We start from the raw sequence: 23,076 nt of genomic DNA, 5'->3' as shown, positions 1-23,076 counted from the left end.
TTTGCCAGAAAGAGAACCCAATATTTCCAAGGCAAAGTCTTTCTTGTTGCTTCCAGAAGCTGTGGAAGAGGGCTTTTGTCATAAGTCAAACACACACACATACACACGCACACACATTTCTGAACCAAGAGAGAAAAGGATTAACCTGCCTGCTTGTCAGAGTCTGAACCCATTTCCGTTCGCCAGAGAAAACAGCACTATGAGAACAAAAGCTGAAATTGCTGTCTCTGCTCTTCCCACTTCAAGGTGTGGAGGTCAAATTCAGTTTTCATATCATTGGAACAGAAGGAAAACTAATGTGAATCAACTGATGCCATCTACATTATTTAGAAGGATAAATTGAAACTGTAGCCTAAGTCTATATGTCAAGAATAAAAAATGAACTTCGTCGAGTTCTGCTATGTAATAAAAACGATGTAGCAAGAGCCCTCCCTGTTGTTATATTAGGGCTTGTTGGGGCTGGGGGAAGGTGAAACAAATTCCATCCTTGGAACCCTGCTTCCTGCTACTACTACCTATGGTACTTTCACATGTTCTGGCAGACATCTTGCATTTTATATCTTAGTATTCAGTTGCTCAGACAAGATGCAGCAGCAACAGCAGCAGCAGTAATGCATCAGTTTTGTAGGGCTTTAAAAAAAAATTATACAGACCATATACCTTCACCTATGATGATACATAAATGTTCTTAACTGCCCTTCAGTTGGTCCTGACTCGTGGCAACCCTGTGCATTAGACATCAAGATTTCCTGTCCTCCACTGCTCTGTTTAGATCCTTTAAATTCAGGCCTGTGGCCTCCCTGATTGAGTCTATCTATCTAGCATGTTATCTTCCTGTCTGTTGCTTTCTATCTTTCCTAGTACAGTAATTTTGTATTTTCTAGTGAGTCATACCTTCTCAGGATGAGACCAAAGTATGACAACCTCAGTTTTGTCATCTTTGCTTCCAGGGAGAGTTCAGGCCTGATCTGTTCAAGGACCCATTTGTTTGTCTTTCTGGCTGTCCACAGTATCATCTGCACCCATCTCTAGTATCACATCTCAAATCACTGTCCAGTTCTCACACCCATAATGGGGAACATAATGGCTTTAGTGTTCTGCAGTGTATCTTTACACTCTAGGATCTTGTCTAGTTCATTCATGGCTTCTTTCATTCACATGTAAATGCTTACATGTAAAATAATAAGGAAGTACTAATGACATGAAGTGTGGCTGATGTGAGATGAAGGGAATTCCCCAGGGAAAAGGTCCTTGACCTCTTTTTCCTTGGCCTAGATTATTTCAGGATATGCGTATGTGCATACATATACACATATGCTCTCTTATTCTACTTCTATACACGCATATATCCCACAGTGATAGAACTGAAAAAAGATTGGATGGAGGTGGAGAGACTGGTTGAAAAATATTCTGCAGACTCCCCTGCATTTCTGTTGTGCAGGTCCTCTCTACACAACAGAGCAGTTTCCTGGTTTGTGCCCTGCCATTCAAGCCAAGTTGAAAACTGAAAAGTCTATGTGACACGTGGATCAAAGTTCCAGGAAATTTTCTCAACAATTTTTACTATAATGACAGATGTAGGTCTATAAAAAGCCTGGATGATACTGTGCAAGTAGATTTTAATCTTTCTGGTCAAATTCTTAAAAAGGCTCTTGTATGCCAAAGGTGCAATCTTACACACAGCTACAGTATATCAAGTACATTTCACTGAATGTAAGAGAGAACCATTTCTGAATAGGTTTGTCTAGGATTACTCTGTAAGCATACCAATAAACATTTCTAATTATTGTAATTAGTGCACAGAATGGCAAACCTGTCTATCCACCTTTATCACAATTATATAAGGGAACTACTATAACAATTTCTTAGTGATCATCTCCTCCCTGAACTCAATGAGTGGCATGGCTGGGGCCTGGAAAGAAGATGAGCTTCTGTGATATATACAGTCGGCCCTCTTTATCCACTGACTTTTTTATCTACAGATTCAGGCATCCATAGCTTGAAAATATTCTAAAAAAGTATAAATTCCAAATAGCAAACCTTGATTTTCCATTTTATATAAGGAACACCATTTTGTTGTGCCATTATATTTAATGGGATTTGAGCATTCACAAATTTTGTTATCTATGGGGGTCCTGGAACCAAACCCCAATGGATAACAAGGGCCCATTGTACAAGGCAGTTGCTGGCAATGCTATGCAACTGAGGATCCTACAACAGCAAAATGCAGGAATGCAGCTCCCAACTGATTTTCCTTCCTTTTGGTGTCTGATATATCTGGCTTCTATGCAAGTCTCCAGTCTGCTCCAGATAAAGAAAAGAGAGATGGAGATTTTCAGGCCCCACAAGAAACAGGACTGCCAAAAGGTAGCAATCTCCTATAAAGGTGCTAAAGGGGGGGGGGGGGGAAGACAGCTTGAAATGGGCAATTTCAAAACATATTAGATAAAAGATTTCTCAGCACTACTCTGCCAATTTTCAGGCTTTTTGTTTTAAAATAATTTTCTTTCTGTTTTGCAGGTATGAAATTAATATGGAAGGGTGTGTGAAATCCAGCCAATAATATAATTGCTTTCTGTTGCTTCCAATTCCTTTTCTGAATTTCTTAGGCACAGAGAAGCTAGTTCCCAAGAACATAATTATTTAAATTGCTGTTTCCCCTTTAATATCTCCATTATTTCCCATGTAGCTGGTATGACAAATCTGTAGTATCAGAGTTCTATAAACATACCTGGGTTTCTATTTCTAGGAGAAAAGCAGGTCAAGACAGGTCACTGTCCATTATATCTACTCATGTCAATTTCTATGGCAACACAGAACACTTGATATGAACTTTGCTAAGGGGATGTGTGCCACTTCCCCTAAAAAAGAATTCACTGTAGCCTTATCCTAAGTCATCCTTCAAAATTTAACATCCATCCATTCACCCTCTTCTCTAACCTGCCAGTGACCAGCGAGACCCATGCAGCTCTGAACAGTCTATCAAAACTCACCCTGACCTTTCAGCCTGGGTCTCACCTGAAAAGCAAAGGGGGAATGTTAAAAGTGACAACATGTGTTGAGAACACAAGCTCTCAGAAAAACGACAGCACCTCTGGACAGCATTCCTGATTATGGCTGTAAGGCCTAACATAAAAGTTAGTCTCAGAAGAAAGACATCTGACTTCTGCTTCTCCAGTTGCCTGGCCTGACATCTTATTACATGTTCATTCATTCAACAGGAAGAGAATATTTTAGTTTTCAAAACATTCATGTAGATTATACATATATGTAGATCATCAACCATTAATTATTAAAAACAAACATCCAGCTAACCATTTTTTAAAAAACCCAAATCTTGTTAGCTTCATGTATTTCCAGATTAATCAAACACATCCCAGAAATGCAAAAAACTTACCTCAGTGAAGACTTTGCAGGCCACTATGTAAGTATACACTCCCTTTTCACATAACTGTCTTTATCTATCATAGTTGTTATCTTTAGAGACTCAGTAGTTTGCATATTTAATAAAGTATCACTCTGACAGAAATCCTGTATGAGGTGCCAAGAGGTGAATGCTGGCCCTTCCAGAAATGTCATCTTTGACATTCAAATGGGACACATACGTTTTAAATAATGTCAAGCACATTCTTAAAATACCTCATTAGGACTCAGATAGGGAGATTTATGTTTTATGAGATGGAAGATTCTAATTACAGAGATATGTCTGCTTTCCCAGAAAGAATGTGTAGAACATCTGGATGGTTCTGATGCTGAGTCATTAATGTCCTCACATGTTGACAGGAGGAAACACATGGCAGTTATACATGCAGGGAAAAGGGCCAACCTGCTCATGAAATGCATCACTGTTTATCATAGGGTCCTTAATTTTGCTATGAAAACTATGATAGAAGTGGAGAAATAGTTGAAAAAACTCCTAGTGACATCATAGGTGTCAGTCTTTTAGAATGCCAAATAGGAAAGACTGTTAAAGAACACACTTGTAGCAAAACAACATTTACAATTTTTCCCCTGACCCAGATTTTCCATCCAGGCAACTGATGCAACATATGAACTAAAAACAGCAACTCACATTTGCTCCAAAATCATTTAATCAGAACTGAAGACATTAACCCCCAGCAACAGAACCAGTTCCAAAGAGTTGGATTATTAACTTCCAGCAGTGATTCAGTGAAGAGGGAGAGGGAAGGAAAGAAGGGGGAGTATTGGACAAATGAGAGAGTGTAATTTAGTGGTGATAATAACTTCATCAGGAAATTCAGGGGTCAGTCAACAGCAGTAACTGAAATCACAAGAGATCAGAGTCAAACTACATAGTACTCATTACAACCTTAAAATTAATTCCCAGGACCACTTTGTGCATTTAGAGTAGAAAAATTGCTAGCATATCTACAAGCATTGAAACTAGCAGGCCTGGGAACGCAGAGCTGTCAGACTGGAGTTGGGTTGAACAACTGAAGATTTAAGGCAGCCAGATGTGTGTCTGATTCATTTATTCACAACAAATCTTTCTGCTATGGTGCACTGTGAATCTGTGTAAGGCTTCAGAAGGGGTGGAGCTGATTTCTTACATCTCCTCCCTCAGTCTTCAGAATAGAAGAGCCAATAAACAGGAAAGGTGCACTTTCAGCTCTCACATTCATTGCCCAAAATTCCAAAAAATTTCTTTCCTTTTTTATTATGTCAATTCCTGTCAGAAACAGTAGAGTAGAAAAGACTTTGCTCTTCTCTTGTGAAAATGTTACATTCTTCAAAACAGTGGCTATTTTAATCCCGCTGGGACTCAGTACCCTGAGGGTGACTGAATCCAAAGACCGAAGACTTCAGAGCAGTCTGTGGCATGAACAAAGACATCATTTTCCACTCTGCAAACCGCCCGTTGAATAACCCCTTTTAACCTGTGCATACCTGCAATGGATGATTCTACAAGGTGCCACACTAAAAATAAACAACAAACAAGGACATATGGGAAGGGACAGCAGGTGAGACAGTGTGCTGACTGAATCTGGAGTGATAGAATAGCTAGAGATGTCATACTGCTGGAGAGGCAACATGGCAGAAAAGAAATGGAGTGACATGACAACTGGAGGCACAGTTCAGCATTCTTACCTCTGATTGGTGTACCACCTGGTGAGGTAATTTGAATGCAAATAAGATTAGAGAGAAGCGTTAGTACAAAGAGGAAAGGAAGAAAATTGTAACAAAAAGTAGAAAGTTTTTCAAAGCTAGAATCTGTATTAGCAAACAGGAATAGTAATTTAAAAAAAGAAAGAAAAGGATGTGCAGTAACAAGTCAGAGTGATGCCCTCAGGTGGTTAGTAAAGCTCTTTGCTACTAAAAACACAAGAATCTGGCCCCATTTTTCAAATTAAGGTGTTGCTTGTCCTGCTCAAGCTGGCTACTAGGCAAAACCTCTGGCAGTCACTGCCACAACGGAAATGGAGTAGCCACTGGGAGATGGGTGCCGTGCCCTTTTACTCTGCCAGAAGATGGGGCTGTGGGAATATCAGAGTGAGAGTGGACTGCGAGTAAGCATGTGTGTGGGTGGTGGGTGGGTAGGTGTAGGAAAAAAAGAAAACTAAGCATACAGTGGTTGGTGAGAGAGACATTCTTGGTTTAAAATTATATGGACCATTGGGGACAAAATCTGCTGATTACGTAACTGAAACTTAAAGTGGAGTGAAAAATGGAGGGGTAACGTGGATAAATCCTATATCAGGTTCCCCCCTGGCCAGAAACTGTTGTCCTGCAGCACTGAATTTTCAAATAAAAATGTAAAGAACTTTCTTCTAGCTTTCATTTTGTACAAAGGAGCACTAGGCATGCTCTGCATAATTTGTGTAATAGTCCAGAAGAAGTGATTTCTACCCTCTTTATAAGGGAGCTGAAATATTTTAACATGCTATGAGAGCATCTTATAAGGAGGGTTCGATTATGAAGCTAACGGCTCCAAAGCATCAAGCGGAAGCACAGTTACATACAAGGGTTTGCTCAGTCCTGGGCCTTATTGTTAGAACGGTCCAGCTGTGCAGTGTGAGACCTGTGTATGTAATCTGACAGCAAACCCTTTTGATCCCCAGTTTTGTCCCCTTGGTCTTATTTTGTGCAAATGAAGGCAGTTAGTAAGGGCAGGGAGAGTCATGCAGACCTAATTTGTAGGCAGTTCATGGTATGTGTTGGTCTGATGCAGATTTTGCACATCTGAACACCAAGCACTTACCAAAGAAAACTGGGGAGTTTAAACAGACAGAAAGAGAGGGTTAAACAGGACACAGAGCGTCAAATCATGTTCCGTGTATTGATCAATAAATACCAGTAAGCATACGAGTGCTGTGTATCTGAGATTAACTGCTCCCCACATTCCATTATCCACAGCACTGATCACCCAATGGGAAACAAAGAAAGACACTCAAAGAGTTTCTGTAAATACAAAGAAGGCAGATTTTAAGCATGTTTAACTTGCCTCTTAAAGAGTAATTAAAATATTTACACTTGTTATCTCTTTCACTCTCTCCTAGTGCCTGTTCCTTCAGGCGGTAGCCCTAGCTTTTAATCAGAAAAAGCAGTTCCAGCTGCTTCGTTTAGCATTCTCCATAGCCAAGATGACATTACTCCATTTTCGCTTTATGGTTGGTTTATATTTGCTGATGCTTTTGTCCACGGATGACTGAAGCATCAGGAAGGTTCACACCATTGCTACAGTCGTGGGTAATGTAATCTCTGCCACAATAAATCTGCTTCCTATTTATCTGTTTTTCTAACGACCGTTCCCTTCCCCTTGATAGAACAATTCTCATTGTGGAGGCCTGCATGGCTCACAGACTATACTGACAGGAAGAAGGTTATTGCTTCATGCCCAATAGAAAAATCTGCTGAGTGCTCACTTTTGTACCCAATCTCCCAATTATTGCTATAATTAAAAATCTGCAGTCCTGACTAACATACCCAATCCCATCTTTTTAGTTAATAGTCAGTAAACCTCTCTATCATAGAACCCAGGAATCCTGCTAACTTCCTGGCTAGCTGAAATAGCACTGTTTTACCCTACTGCCAAGCAGATCTGAAGCTAATTTTAAGTGTGCCCACATAGTAACTGAATACTCTGTATGAAATGCTAAAAAACACAGCACACACAAAGAATGGATTCCCTAAAGTGTAGATGACTCATCTTTCTTTTGCATTAAAACCCAATCTTTAGATCTAACAGCATTAAGATAATAACTCTTGCCAGAATCAGAGCTCTGAAGCACTGAAACAAAGTTTCCTTGGGAAAGCTGGGATACATAGGCATTTGCAGAGGATGTAATACTTGAATAACTAAAATGGAATTCTCCAGAAGGCTCTCTCATGGTGGTCAGCATCACTAAACAAAACTATGAGCTTTATGTCACAAAAAGAAAGCTCATGACATTTTTCCTGGTCATCATTTCAATGCAGTATACTTTCAGTATGGACCAGAGTTCTGAAGGCCAAACTTTGTCTTGCTCTAGAGACATGTTTATTTGAAATTACAGTATATCCAGTAACAGACTTATTAAGAGGAGTGTATGTTGCAGCATATCCTTTGCAGCCAGATATTCTCAAATTCAATCTCTAGCATTTCCAGTTTGGGCTGAAAGAAGCTGCTGCATAAAATCTGAGAGAGTCATTGGAAGTCAATGTTGACAATATTTAGCTATATGAACCAATGGCCTGATTTGATATAAGGCAGCTTCCTGTGCCCATGTGACACCCAGTTCTATAGCTACTGAAAGCTATTATATTATAATATATTGCAGGAAAGAATGAACATTTATTCTGGGTCTGATCCAATTGCAAGATTAAGGCATGCTGTGTAGCCTTGAATGCAATAATAATGTCTAAATTGAAGCCCAACAGTTTATAGAAGTAGCAGGAGACTTGGTTTTCCTCATAGGATGGCTATGGACATAATATTATTGAAGATAATATTGGTATGTAAAGCTCTAGGGCAGTGGTCCCCAAATAGGCCTGCCATATCCCGATTCCAGGCAGGACATTCACGGTTTTTCAACCGTCTGGAACGTCCCGTTCCATGTATGGCAGCAGTCCCGGAAGCTCCTGGTCACCACTTCCTCCCTCTAGCGTGGCAGTGGCAGTAATGCAAGGCCTAGCTGACATACTAGGCCTTGCTGGGAAGGAGGGCTTGAGGCGGAGCCGCGCGGGGCCTAGCCAGTGGGCTGGGCTCCAGAGGAGGAGGCCACGGCTGCACAGATTCCTCCTCTGGAGCCCAGTCCACTGGCTAGACCCTGTGCGGCTCCGCCTCCGAGAAGGCTTGCTGTCAAGCTGGGCTCCGAGGAGAGATCCTCGGAGCCTAGCTGGGATCGGCAAAGCCTTCTCCAGAGGTGGAGGAGCGTCCTCCGCCTCCGAGAAGGCTTGCCGCCATTCATAGTAATGCTTTTTGAATTTATTAATTTTTTGGTTTTTTAGTTGTTTGTGTCCTCCATTTACAAAATATGTCCTACATATTTTTACATTTGTCCCAGTTTGGAGGTAGACAGTTATGGCAACCCTATCCCCAAAGTGTGCCCTTTAAGAGATTTTGGACTTCCCTTTGAAAATCCCTTAAAGAGCACAATTTGGGGACCACCGCTCTAGAGTTAAATGGGCAATTTACCAGATTGAAAGCAGCCCTCCAGCTATCATGATACTACTGTATTAGTACTGTTACTCAGAACAAGCCTGCATAATTCTGCCTTTCCCTTCAACATTAGTGCTATTCCACAAGATTACCAGAGTCTATGGGATTATCACAAAGGCCCTATCATTCCATTGCTAATATCCCCTTTTTGGTCAAGATGCTTGACTATGTGGTAGCTGAGCAACATCAGACATTTTTGAGGTAAATTGATTATCTGAATCCATTTCAGTCTGGATTTAGCCAGTGTGCAGTATTGAAACAGTTGCCTTGGTTTTCTAGGTGACAGATGGGAGTGCTACCTTCTTGGTCCTCTTGCATCTCTCAGCTAGACGGCTGACAGAACAATGCATAGAAATCATATAATAATAGTTTTCAAGGAACTATTTATGTTCCTTTATGTATCTAGTTTGAATTGAAGGTGCTCCTGAGGACACTCAAGGTCCTAAATGGTTTGGGACCTCTATACACCCCTGTTAAGGACTAAGGCAGCAGTTCCCAACCTTTGTTGGGCCGCGACCCCCCATTGGGGACGAAAGTCCCGCCTGCGGCCTCCCTGATTGATTGGGAGGCCGGGAAGGGGCGGGACTTTCGGCCACCTACAAGCCCCAGCGGGCTTTGCGGCCGGACGTCCCACCCCTTCCCGGCCTCCCAACCAAATAGGGAGGCCGCAGAGGGAAAAGGGGCAGGACTTCCGGTTGCAAAGCCCGCTGGGGCTTGCAGTCCCGTCCCCTTCTCCCCGCGGTTGCCTGGCAGCCCCGGGGAGAAGAGGAGGAGGCGCCCCCCTGCCCCTTCCTCCTTGTGGGTGCTTGCACCCGCGGGAAGGGAGAGGAAGAGGCGACCCCCCGCCACTTCCTTTTTGTGCATGCCCGCGCCAGCGCGGGCACGCGCAGGGAGAAAGGGAAAGGAGGGAGCCCCGCCCCTTCCCCTTTTACCCGTGCGATGCCTGCTCCAGCTCCGGCACCCGCGAGGAGAAGGGGAGGGGGGAGGCGGGGGATTCCCAACCTCGCGACCCCCAGGTTGGGAACCCCTGGACTAAGGTCTGTTGGAGAAATCCTCCTCTATGATGTCCCAGTGGAGGCAATACATTGTGGGAAGATGTTAGAGGGCATTCTCTGCTGTTGGCATTCAGGAAATGAACTAACCAGTTACAAACCATTATTTCCTGTTTTGTCCTAAACTTGGTTTTAATATCATGGCTTGCTTGTAAGATGTTAGCCACAGATTCGTAGTCCAGATGAAATGGAAAGAGCTCCTGGTTTCTTTCTTGGTGTGCAAAATGGAAGAAGTGAACGGGCCTACAAATACTAGAAAAAGTCTCATTTGTATCTCACTTTATAATGTTCAATATTTTTTTATCATTAATCAAATAAATAGTTCCATTTTTCTTCTTTTAACTTCAGTATGTGTGCTGATTCTCATTCTGACAACTTTTCGATTGAGTGTAACTGCCTCCTCCATGTTTTGGATGTTAACTAACATCATTACATTGATGTGAACATTGCCACATCTTTCTCCATAATAGTATCAGCTAAACTTTAATACGATTTTATTGTGTTTGACAGCATTATTTAATGAACAGTAGCTTGAACATCAAGTGGGGGAGAAGTATCGCAGAAATAAAAACAATTAACAACACTAAAGCTTTACAATGGCAATCAAATGGGAACAGAGGGACAATGTTGCCAAAACTCTTACAATTCTCTCTTCCTAGCTATTTTTCCTTGGCTTGAAGAACAGGCAATAAAGTGGAAAACAGAGTGGAATATCATGCACTTATCATAATCCTACCACAGCTATGTTACATTTTGAAACTAATGTCTAACATGGTTGAGATAAAACCTTTACACTGTGTCTTACATGCATGCTTTTAAATGTCCCAACAACTTGATTTCATCCTTCTTTAACCCAATTTAAGTCATATTTTAAGTTGCAATTTATGTTGTACAGCATGAAATAAACTTTATTCAATTAAATCAAACTGCTTTTCTTATACTGACTTGTCTGAATACAGTTTAGTATTTTATTATAAAACATTTGTAACAATTTTATTTTGGCAAGCAGCTGCAGGACCTATCCAGTCCTGTAAAATCAATACAGGGTTACAGAGGAATTGATGGGAGTCACAATAGTGTCCTTAATACTAAGTGCAATATTTTCATAAAACTAAGTGTAAGAAGTATGACTAAAGGTTTATTTAAAAAAAAATTAAAACTTGAATTTGCTCCTAAACACAGCCCACTAGTAATTGTTCAATCTCCTCTACACATGTAAGATTAGGAAGGGACAGACCTGCTATTATTGAGTAATTTATTTGTTATTTAGTTTTAGAATAATAAAGCCTGCAACAAGATAAAGTTGTTGTTAATGTTAGGCATGAAGGGCATATCTGGTATAGCCTTTCCTATTTTCATGAAGAAAGTTAACATTTTATGAGGGGCAAGGACTTTGCAAGTACTGCTACTTTTCCTGTGTTAAAAACCGACATGAGTGCTCTAGGCCTTGAGTGGTATGGTGCAAAGGAGCTTAGCCCCTAAAGAAGTCCCCCCCCAATGAAATAGATAAACAGCTTTTTAAAATATAAAATGTCACATAAAAATGACCAGAGGCAGGGGAACTGAATTATTTTTCAGGGGTGTCACGGGCCCTATCCATCATGTGCCCCATTTCATATAACAATGTAAATATTGTTGATCCTACAAATTAAAGAAAGGACTTAATTTATTTTGGGAAATATTTACTTACTTACTTACTTAGGGGGGATACAGACGGGCAGAAAGGGGCGGCCAGACGCTGTCCCTATCTGCCCAGATGGAGGCCGCAGCAGACAAACACTGCGGCCTCCACGAGGCTTAAAAAGAACCTACTCCCAGCGGGTTCTTTTTCCACCATGCGTGGGCGCCATTGGCGCACCTGTGTATAATGACGTCCATGCAGTGCTGCACTCTTTGGGTCTGTACTGGGCCTTACTTACTATCCCACCTTTCCTCTGGAACTATTTATGGAAACAAACAAACAAAAGGAGTCTGGCAAGGATAAAGTCTAACACAGCTCAGTAGTAGCAATATGCCTGTTTCATACAGTCCTGACTTTAAAAACTCTTCATTTTTGATAAGAAACAGGCAATATTAGGCTGTGACTATATTCCTATTCACATCTCTCTGAAAGTGACCTTCCTTGGAATTAATGAGACTTAGTTCACCATTAAAAGTGATTAGGATCCAGATGCTTACATTAAATTTGCTAGGAATTCTTCATCTCTACAAATAATGACCTTGCGTCTCTCTTTTGAGTATAGTATACATGGAGTTGTGTAAGCCTCATTTACAGTATAGTCTAATCAGTTATGTCTCAGGTCTGCAGCAGATTTGCTACGCATTGATTTCTGATCTTGGAAACTCACATATAGTCTACAACCAAGGGGATCTATGATTGAGATTTTAGACACTGCTTGCAAAAAGGGGAAAAATAGAGCAATGTAAACTTTGCCTGCGATGGCAGTGCTGAACATGTTTTGTTTTTAAACTCAGTTTTCACCCCACAAGCTGGCTCAGCAGCAACCAAATGCACATGATGTGAATGTTGTTGAGAACCTAGCATTTGCCTCAGGCTTGCCCTGATCTCCTACAATCCTCCTAGATGCAGATGCTGATTTAGTAAGTATGGAGAGCAAGTATCCATGGATGCATTTCCCTGGTGCTGTATGCATAGTGCCTTTCACATCAAATTAACAAGGGTGATATTTTCTTTCAGTGTAAGCATCTCAAGATTAAGCTAAAGGTCACTGTGAAATTACATAAACTGTAAATGTATCAGTGTAATTAGCCTTCACTGTTCTATATGGGGAGAGCCAAGTGCAAGACTGAGGTCTAACACATGTCAGTATGGTGCTAATTATAAACTCAGGCAAACTCTTCTGCATACCAACCTGAGAGCCAGACTACTATGCTCACATACTTTACATTGCTTGCAAAGCATATGAAGCAGTGGTTTTGGATGCTAGTGTAATTGCAGGCAGGTTTATGGGTATATATAGGCTTCATTGAATGAAGCATATACTCGAGTCAAAACATCAATCACTCACAGTGGGACCCCATAGAACCCTGTAAAAGCTGAAGTTTTACATCAAGAGCTTTTTATTACTAAGGCGATCCACTTCAGGAGAGCATAATGGAATCCTTGAAATGTTTAATTCCCCTTTGAGTAATAAGATGCCAGACTAATATATTTAAATTATTAATGATTTATATATTCTATATTTTAATATGCTAAGTGCTGTGCAATCCTGGCATTACTCATCCTTGAAATAACTTCAGTTCATGACTGATATGAGATTCCAACTTAGTTTTCCATGATTCATGTCCAACAGGTTGTCAAGTCCAATGTACCATCACATCGCATAGATGGTGGGATGGGGGGGACAGCACATGGAATTGTACATTTCGACTTCAGAAGTTGGTGCCAATGTATCCTGGCAGATCATCTGATAGGTTTTTTGGCATTTGATTCCAATCTGGTTAAAAAATAATTTGAGAATGTTTTAAGAACTGAATGGGAGTTATTAATTATTTTTGCCCTTGAACCAACTGAGTGCACTATTTATGAATCATCACCTTTGTTTTCTTCAACGTGTTTTTTTACAACTAGCAAGATGTGTTTCAGTTTTGCAGAATCAGAAACCCCACAATGGAGTTGAAGTGATACCTTACATAGCAGAGAAAGCCTGAGAAGTCTGCAAAATGAGAAGCCTTTTACCTGAACGGAGCTGTTTGATTCTCCCATTGCTAGCAGCTGTGTCCACGGGAAGGAAGTCTTTGAACCAGGAGATTTCAGGGTCAGGGTTGCCGCTGGCAGCACAAAGCATTGTAGCAGTGCGGGCCTTTTCTACTACCTTGAGCTGTGGGCCCATGTCTATGGTTGGAAAGCCGGAGGGGATCTGGTTCTCTGCAAGAAAGTACAACAGAGAATCATGTTAGTGAGACATAATAGGGAAACATTCCAGCCAGTTTGCCATGTTGAAAACTCCAGCCTGTGAACACAGAGCACTGATCCCTCTGCCAGTGATCTGCCAGAGCTAACTTCCCCATCTTGATCCTGGATAGGGCACTGTATATCTATACAGAATGCAACAGGCTATTCTACAGCTACTCAGTGTATTTTTATACGCACCCTTTAGCAATGAAGACAGTTCAAATATTTGGCAAGTATTTTTCACTGCACATTTCCTCATGTTGTTCTGCTCTTCCAACAGCAGATATGATTATTAAAAGACTATGAGGAACAAATGAATGTAAAATTAACAAGCCAAAGTAATTGCACCAATCCATGCCAGGGTGCACATTAGGAAGCTGCCAGAAATGCTCCCAGGCAGTTGAAGGTACCTGAGGCATGCAGAAAATGAGCAATGTACACCCTGCTGTAGCTTACTGCTCTATTATAAGATGAAAGTATCACTGTGATGAACAGGTTTTTTTTAAAAAAAAAAAAACTACAGTAGAAGGAGAAAAAGGTAATGCTCTCACAGACAAGTATGCCTCAGCCCATTAAGAGACTTGCATAATAGAAAAACCCAGAATGCTCCAGAAATCTTTCAGCAAACAACTACCAAGCTGAACTCATTTTCTCAAAATCTAAGGTTCTCTGTTAAATGTGAACTGCAATCAAAACAGGCAAATTTGCAGAGAAAGAGTCAGAACACCATTTAAAGACTTCTTAAAATACTAGAACTTCGTTTGTTCACATATGATCCTTGTTTGAAGATATTTAAACCAAATCAGAGACTATTAGATATTTTTTTTTACCAAACAATTCAGCTTTAGCAGATTTTTTTAAACTGGTCAGATATGTAATGAGGAACATTACTCCAGATGGATAAAGGTAGACTTGTGCTTTTACAGACTATAGTTAGGTGATGTACTTCACAGCACTTAAACTGGAGGCTGCAAAGAGCCTGTCATATGCTGAAGGGCCTCATCCACTAAACGATATTTGGAGATTTGATGAAATAAAACAAAGCCATTGATACCACAAAAGTACAACTTTACTGATGACACACAGATGATAAAAAATGTGGCACAGAAAGTAAATGCAAAGAAAGTTCTCACATGTCCCTTCAGTCAATGGAAACAGACACAGCTCAGTATATAGAGAGATAGGGATATCTCCTGGGCCAAAAATCTCCTAGACAAATAGCCAGTTATTCTCCCTCAAGACCATGACACAGAGATGCTTCTAAAGGTGTGGGATTTATAAGCCGACAGAGACCACTTTTAAGAATTTACAATGAGGTTCAAAGGTTGGGAACGGAAGATATGACCCCTCTTCATGGGCCCATGTCTAAGCTATTCAGCACAAAAAAGGGGATATGACTGTTCCTGTTGGACACACCCTTATCAATATGGAAACTAGTAAAGAAAAGCAATAGGTACAAAAATGTTTACATCTTTTTGCTTATGCCTGCAGTGCCATATTGTATGGGGCCCATGGAGAATTCAAGACAACTAGAAGGTTAAAAGAGTCCTGTTAAATTAATCTACACAGGTATATATTATAATGTGATATAGGATTATATACCACAATATATAATACTATCTTGTACTATAACACACACACACACTCTCCCTCCCTCTCTCTCTTTCACACACACTATAATGTATAATATAATACAATACTATTCTGTATAATGTATCATACAGACTTAATGTCCCACACAAGAGGGCCAAAAAATTTCATTTGCCAATGTTCTTTTGAAAATTCAGATCACTACAGAGCTCTTCCCATTTTTAGTGGACAGGAGTACATAGCTAGGATGGCATTTTCCTCGTTTTGTAGAGGAAAGCTTTTTGTTCTTTTTATCCAGCATCCTTTATGAATAGCCTTCCCAAATTGCAGCTGTTTAGATCTGTTAGCCTATACAGTGGTCATTTTGGTTGCAAAAATGGGAATTCCAATTCATGACAAGGATTGGGAGAACACCAGTTTGGGTGCTTTAGAAGATATGGCTTTGTTCTCTATTTAGGGCCAGGGGAGGACCAAAGTGCAAAAAGAGCACCTATAGTATCATATATATTATTGTAAACTGATCAGATATGAATTTTTTCACTAGCAAAAAGGAATGTTTCTAAACATATGCAGAGTCACTAGCCTCTGCCACCAGATAATCAAAACTTCCTTCAAATATCTGAGACCAGAAAGGCTTCTTTCAAGAAGGCTTACTTAATGTTAAACCACTCTTGAAAAAGCCCTCCCTAGATCCCCTGATAATAAATAATTATAGACCGGTCTCCTTACTACCATTCTTGGGCAAGGTGATCAAGAGGGCAGTTGCCTTCCAACTCCAGGCTGTCTTGGGTGAAGCCGATTATCTAGACCCATTTCAAACCGGCTTCAGGGTGGGATATGGAGTTGAGACTGCCATGGTCACCTTGGTCGATGATCTCTGTCTGGGCATTGACAGGGGAAGTGTGACCTTGTAGGTGCTCTTGGACATCTCAGCGATTTTCGATACCATATAGACCATGGTATCCTTCTAGAATGCCTGAGAGAGTTAGGTATCGGGGGCACTGCATTACAGTGGTTCAGGTCCTACTTCTTGGGCAGATTCCAGATGGTGATGCTGGGAGACAGCTGCTCTCATAAAAGAGAGTTGACATCTGGCATCCCTCAGTGCACTATTCTGTCTTCCATGCTGTTTAACATTTACACAAAGCCGCTGGGAGAGATCATCTGGAGACATGGGGCGGGGTGTTATCAGTACGCTGAGGACACCCAAATCTACTTCTCTATGTCTCTTACTGCTGCAGTGACCAAGGATGGCATCTCTCCTCTAAATGCCTGCCTTGAGTCGGTAATGGGCTGGATGAGGGAAAACAAAGTCAAGTTGAATCCATAGAAAATGGAGGTGCTTGCGATAGGTACCCCTGGTCCAGGGATGGAGATTTGTCAACCAGTCCTGGACGGGCTCACACTTTCCCAAAAGGCTGAAGTTCGCAGTTTGGGAGTGCTCCTGGACTCGTCTCTACAGTTGTCATCTCATGTGGAGGTGGTGGACAGGAGTGCTTAGTACTAACTTCGGTTGATACACCAACTGCGCCCCTTCCTGGCCCAGAGGGACCTTGAAGCAGTAGCACATGCTCTGGTAATCTCTTGCTTAGACTTCTGTAATGCGCTCTATATGGGGCTACCTTTGTACCAAGTTCAGAAGCTTTGATTGATTCAAAATGCTGCAGCCAGATTGGTCATGGGGACATCTAGATAAGACCATATTACTCCAATATTAAAATCTTTACATTGTCTGTCGATCAGCTTCCGGGCGCAATACAAACTGTTGGTCATTACCTTTAAAGCCTTACATGGCTTGGGTCCGAGTTATTTAAGGGAACACCTCTCCCTACACAATCTGCCCCGCACTCTTAGAATATCAGGGAAGAAACTATTGGAATACACGAAAAACAGATTACAGTGGTGCCTCGGGTTACGAAAGTAATTCGTTCTGCGGCCGCTTTCGTAACCCGAAAAGCCTTCGTAAGCCGAATTGCCATAGGCGCTAATGGGGAAAAGCCGCGATTCCGTGTAAAATAGCGCCGAAAAGCACCAAAAGTTTTTTCGTAACCCGAAAAAACATTCGTAACCCGGAACAATAATTCCCTATGGGATTTTTTCGTATCCCGAAAATTTCGTAACCTGGGTATTTCGTATCCCGAGGTACCACTGTAGTTACAACTTCCCATAAAGCTTTCACAGCCACAGCCCCTGAACTATGGAACAACTTGCCAGAAGATATCCGACTTATTACACTGGAAGCCTTTAAGAAGGCACTTAAGACGGATCTCTTCCGGCGGGCCTATCCATTTGATCTGCTATAATTGATCCTAAAGAACACCCCCAACTTCCAACTCAATAGTATAGCAACAGATGACGATTGGATATTTTATTGATTGGTAGCAGTATTGCTGACTATTTTATTGTTTGTATTTTTAGATAATATTGTATTTGCATTTTGTATTGTTGAATTTTTTGTGGTAATCCCGCCTCAATACACAGGGAGAGGCGGGAAATATAAATAAATTTATTATTATTATTATTATTATTAATCTTTGCAGCTCGTACTGCACATAGAAGTAATTTTTGAAAAATGTCACAGTAGAACCAAAGATTTCAAGATATAAAAAATGTATGGTATCACATCCAGGAAAAGTCATCTTTCTATAATGTCTCCTCTATAATTCACCATCCGAATTCCCCTTTTCCCATCCAGTACACCATTTTCCTATACTGTATCCCTTTTGTTTCTATCTGATGTTAGCAATCGATGTTGTGACACAAGGTCAAAACCTCCAAACTACAAAGGTAAAGAATGTGCTGAATACAGCATGCTTCATCCATATTAATTTTCCATGTCAAATTTACATATTCATAATTTGCATAATCCTTCCAGACCCTGCAGGCTTCTGGCACTGGTCTTGTCCTCTCTTTTGCCTGTCTATGAATGGTCACCCAATATATAGAACAAAACAGGGCTGTTCAGATATTGGAGCTAAACATCTTTCCCTGATATCCTGCGAAACTTTCCCTGATATCTTTCTAAACAGATAAGCTAAACATCTTTCCCTGATATCCACAGACTCCACTTTTCCACCTCAGAATTCAACAGCTTGGGGCATCACAATGGGCTGGAATCTGGCTTCGGTGTTCAATATTTTTCTACAGAAGTTTCTAAAGAAAATGCAAAAAACAACAAAGTTTAGTAAGGGCCTTAGCCATTTTGTGTTTCCCAGTCTGGCCTCCCCAGAAACCTCCTCGTCACCAGGAAGCACATAAAAAGCTTTTTGTGTAGAAGGTACCACTACTACTTCAAAAAGTATTATTATTTTTTCTCTCTATTGATTTTCAGAGACAAAAGATACACAGAGCTTAACTGGAAAGACACCAGAGCCTAGCATTCAACGATAATAAAAAAAAAAGTCATACTGATACAAGTGCAACACATACTCCTCTACAGTTTGAAAATGAAACAAAAGCAGGGATACACAAGAGTATCACAGCTTAGCTTGCAAAGACAGACACAAAGAATTGCAAACAAAAACCACTCTGTTTGAACTAGCCAAGTGTGCCTGAATTACAGCTGCACCTTGCTGCCTGAAATATAAAACAGGCAGTTAATCCAGGGAGGCCAAATCCTCCCAAGTGATCCAATGTAATCTCTAAACCCAGGTTGGGTGAGAAAATTTTCTAAGCAAAGAGGTAGCCAATTAATGGGGTCTGGTGTATCTGCTGATGAGTTCCCAGTAATTGAACAGTACAGTACATATCTAATTTATTAGGATTTATTTATGGCACCCAGAGCTATCTAAAGATTATGGTACAAGGTAAGCATTAAAAACAACACAGCAAAGCTTGACTAAAATATCTTTCCTTCATGATAGTTTTTTTACTCTAACCCTTCAACAAGGTGGTGTGATGATGAGATGAAATTGCCCCAAATTGAATTTTTCAATCTTCACCACAGATTAATCTTGTGACTGACATTTTTAATATCACCACTTGGAAAACTTACTTATAGATTGAAACACCTATAATACTGATTGTGGTGCCATATTTAAAAATATGGCAATGGTTTTGCTGCCTCAACTGCATATACAGTATATGGTGGATGTACAGTACAATTAGATGGAAATCAGACTGTGAGATGCCAAATGTAGCAGACATGTAATCACCTTCTGTTCAAAATAATTTGCTACAGCAACTACAATTTTGGGTTAAATTTTTGAAAGAAAAAATGATCAGGGAGCTGGAGAAATATAGCAATTATCCTCTATCTAGAATGATATTTTCCTAATGACATGAGGAACACATTTTATCACTAAGGCATTTTTAAGGACTTGTGAAGATGGTTCTTGCAATGTCTATTGTGGGATGCAGCTATTTTTGAATCAAGTGATAGTCCTTACCTACACCTATTTCATTTGAACACTCTATCAAATGTATTTCTTCATTTTCATTAATAGAGAGAATCAGTCAAGATCATGCACCATGATGTGACAAAAGTCAAATTGTTTTGACCCAAGTATAGAAGCCACAAGGCAGACTTAGAGGTCATTACAAATGGCCACAGCTACAGTCTTTCCCCTCCATTACAAAAAATCCAATTTAGGTTTGTTTTGTGCAGTGAGACCAAGTGTTCAGGTCACAGACACAGGTGGTCAAGAAAGAGAGAGGGAAGATATTAGTCTGCACATCTGAGAAAAACTGGATAGTCATCCCTCAAACTTCCATACACTGACAGCGGTCATCTATGCTGTGATCCTTCTCAACTTATCTGAGAATGTAGGCTGTCAATTCATTTCTCTCGTGTGCCAGGTACTGCTGCAATATTTGTGCCATATTATTACGTACTTTATTTGCATAGTTTCCTGAAAGCTTGCACAGGATGGCAGTCAATGGCTCTTGGACCTGCACCAGTCTGTGGACCAGCACTTTAAGTAACACTGCTTTAAACTGTCTGCCCTCCATTTGCTACTTTAATTGTTATGTGGAATGCATTTGTATACCACACTCATTGGGTTGGAGGACTGGTGTGTGTATGTGCTTCTGGAATGGGTGGGAGGAGAATTGGACATGCACCCTGATTTCATTTTCCACAAGCACTCTCCTGCTCCCCTCTATTGCTTAGACTTTTGACTAAGGTAGGAGTCTGCTGAAAATGAGCAAAAAGAGAGGGAATGATTCACTATCTTTCCCAATGTTCCTCAACAGTTCTTAAGAGTAGCGCACTACTTAACCATCTAGTTTCATGATCTTGAAATTTAAAAAAAAATGCAATTCCTAATCAGCTTTTTAGAAATTGAAAGAATGGGGAAACAAAAATTACTAAGGTGTGATTCATTTTTAAACATTCACAGTTTGCTATATTGGACACAAGTAGTTTATATATTTTGTCCTACAGGGCCCTTAGATTCAGAAATGCTCCTGTGACTCTTATAATCCCCAAATGCATATCAAATGCATATACTACAAAAGGTGGGGTTATGGTGTTGAAAAAAATGTGATATGCATGACAATGTGAGGACACTTGGATATCAGCATTCTGCAATTATGGGATGTCAGCGGAAAATCTAGGGGAAATCTTGAAGTACATAATAGAGGAAAGACAAAGTACGTGAAACAAATAACTACCACAAAGCAAGTTGGCAGCAGGCTCACTGCTTAATACACTTCAGGCTATTACACAGAAAGAATAAATTACAACATAATGATCAACTGATCTTTATATTGACAGGAATTAATGTGGTTCAGAATAAGGAAAATGGTTAGTTGTTAGGAGTACTTAAGCAATCAGGGTGAAAGAGAATTAAACAAAGAACAACATATTAAAGGAAAAAAGCATTTATGCATGTTTCTACCTTGGAAAAGACTGCAAAAATAAGTAACTTTCCTAGTAAAAACTTCTGATGGAATTATTTTTATGCTGCTGTTTTTCACAAAAGTCTGCTGGAAAACTACATTAAGATGGTGGCTCCATTCATCAATTTGTTTAGAGGACCACATACAGTAGGCCCTCCATATTGGTGGCCTTCTAATCTGCCATTTTGACCACCTGTGGATTGCCAAGATGAATCATGCTTGTTCACATAAGCACCACTGAATAATATGGGAATAAAAACCCAGCATACTCAATTGCACATCACTCCACCCTGCCCAAGGCTGAAGCTTGTTTAAACAAGAAGGTAGGGACACAGCAAACTTCCTTTGGGAGGGGGTTCAAAACCCTAGAAGCAGCCACCAAGCAGGGTCTTTCCTATGTCTTCAGAAGATGAGCCTGGTAAGGTGGTGAAATGGAGAGAAAGCCCTCCCCACAAATCTACAGCAATCCAAAAGCCAGTGGAACTGCTGCAAGTTTATGTAATAGAAGAATCAATGTAATAGAAGAATCTGAATCCTTTTGGCTAAGGGAACAGATTTATGTTGAAAATATGGAAGGTGGGAAGCAATGAGACACAACTGGCTGAAAGAATGCATTTACAAGTTTGAGTTAGGATCATGGTTTCTTAGCATACTACATGTATTAATAGGCTAGTCATCAAAACAGTTTTGTGTATGGTCTATGTTAACAATTTTTCGAGGTGCAACTCTCTGTGCGCCTATTTGAAAAGGTTATGGTGAGAAGAGATCAGCAAGTGACCAAGTAGGCCCCATGGCCATGGCTAGTGGCTGCTGCCAGCAGAACATGGTGTAGTGGTTTGAGTGTTGAATAACCACTCTGGAGAAGTGAGTTTGAATTCCTGCTTGGCCATGGAAACCTACTTAGGCAAGTCATACTCTCTCAGCCTCGGGGAAAGGCAACGGCAAAGGCAAACACCCTCTGAACAAATCTTGCCAAGAAAACTCTATAATAGGTTTGCCTTAGAGCCACCGTAAGGAATGACTTGAAGGCACACAACAACAACAGCAGCAGCAGCAAACATTGCTTTACCAAGTCAGATCATAACAATTTCAAACATAGATCATAGCAATAAACTACATATGATTACCACGTTACATGTACTGCATTAACTGCCTTAACAAGGATTTTTGTTCCACCACCAACTGTTTTGTTGCAGGCCAATGTTAATAATATAATTACCATACAGTATAGTCCACCTAATTTTGGTTTGACCTTAGGGAAAAGATACTATCCTCAAACACAGGCATTGGACAACACCCCGTGTATAAACAAGTGGTTTATAATCCATGCTATAACAAATCTGCTAAAGGCATCTCACATTCTTTATTGTGTTTCATGTTTTTGTTGCTTTTTAAAAATAAATAAATCATAGTACAATTTGCCAAGAAAGTGCAATAAAGTGAAAAACAATTTCAGTGCATATAAGGGTGATGTCCCACTGCCCCAGGTAGAACAAGTGAGGGCCTGCTCCTGCCAAACTAAACACTGCAACAACACAGAATGCTTTATGAGGTCCATAAAGCAAGGACTTCCAAAGCAATTTGGCAAAGGAAGGCAAATAATTCAGGTTACTCATAGCAACAGAAAGACACACAAATAGGAGCAGCTTCTAATGACAGCCCCGCCAGCCGAATGTGATGTGGCACTCCAGAGGGAGTATGGAAGGTACAGCATTTCAAAATGCTCCATTCTGAGTTAAATAAGAAGCTTTTAAGAGAATTCTCTCTAAGGAATTTAACCATATGAAACAACAGACAAGAGCAGAACATAAACAAATATTTGGCACCTGAAAAGTACCTGGAGCATAACTATTAAGGGGGAAAAAAGCATCTTAGTCAGCTCAAACTTCTGAATGCTACTTGCATTTTAAAAAGAAAGAAAAGAACCCCAAACAATAAAGGAAAAGTTGACATACTCAAAGGGTACAAGCCTGTTAATGGTAAATTTAGGCCTGTTACAGACAGCCAAAATAAAGCTG

General features: G+C 40.4%; 1 protein-coding gene across 13 annotated transcripts in view; it reads right to left on the bottom strand.

The window, feature by feature from the left end:
- The window catches only part of PTPRF (protein tyrosine phosphatase receptor type F), a 581,399-nt gene that overhangs the window by 113,465 nt on the left and 444,858 nt on the right, over nt 1-23,076 (bottom strand). For 7 of the 13 annotated variants that reach the window (XM_042463894.1, XM_042463898.1, XM_042463897.1 and 4 more), the window contains 2 exons: nt 13,412-13,600; nt 5,110-5,127 (listed from right to left, as the gene is read on the bottom strand). In XM_042463894.1, coding sequence (XP_042319828.1) covers nt 5,110-5,127; nt 13,412-13,600 — 207 coding nt within the window. The remainder of the gene's footprint in view (nt 1-5,109; nt 5,128-13,411; nt 13,601-23,076) is intronic. The other 6 variants (XM_042463896.1, XM_042463899.1, XM_042463901.1 and 3 more) reach the window with 1 other exon arrangement.

Source organism: Sceloporus undulatus, chromosome 4, assembly GCF_019175285.1.
Source record: "Sceloporus undulatus isolate JIND9_A2432 ecotype Alabama chromosome 4, SceUnd_v1.1, whole genome shotgun sequence".
Lineage (NCBI taxonomy): Eukaryota > Metazoa > Chordata > Lepidosauria > Squamata > Phrynosomatidae > Sceloporus > Sceloporus undulatus.
This window is presented reverse-complemented; position numbering and strand designations above follow the sequence as displayed.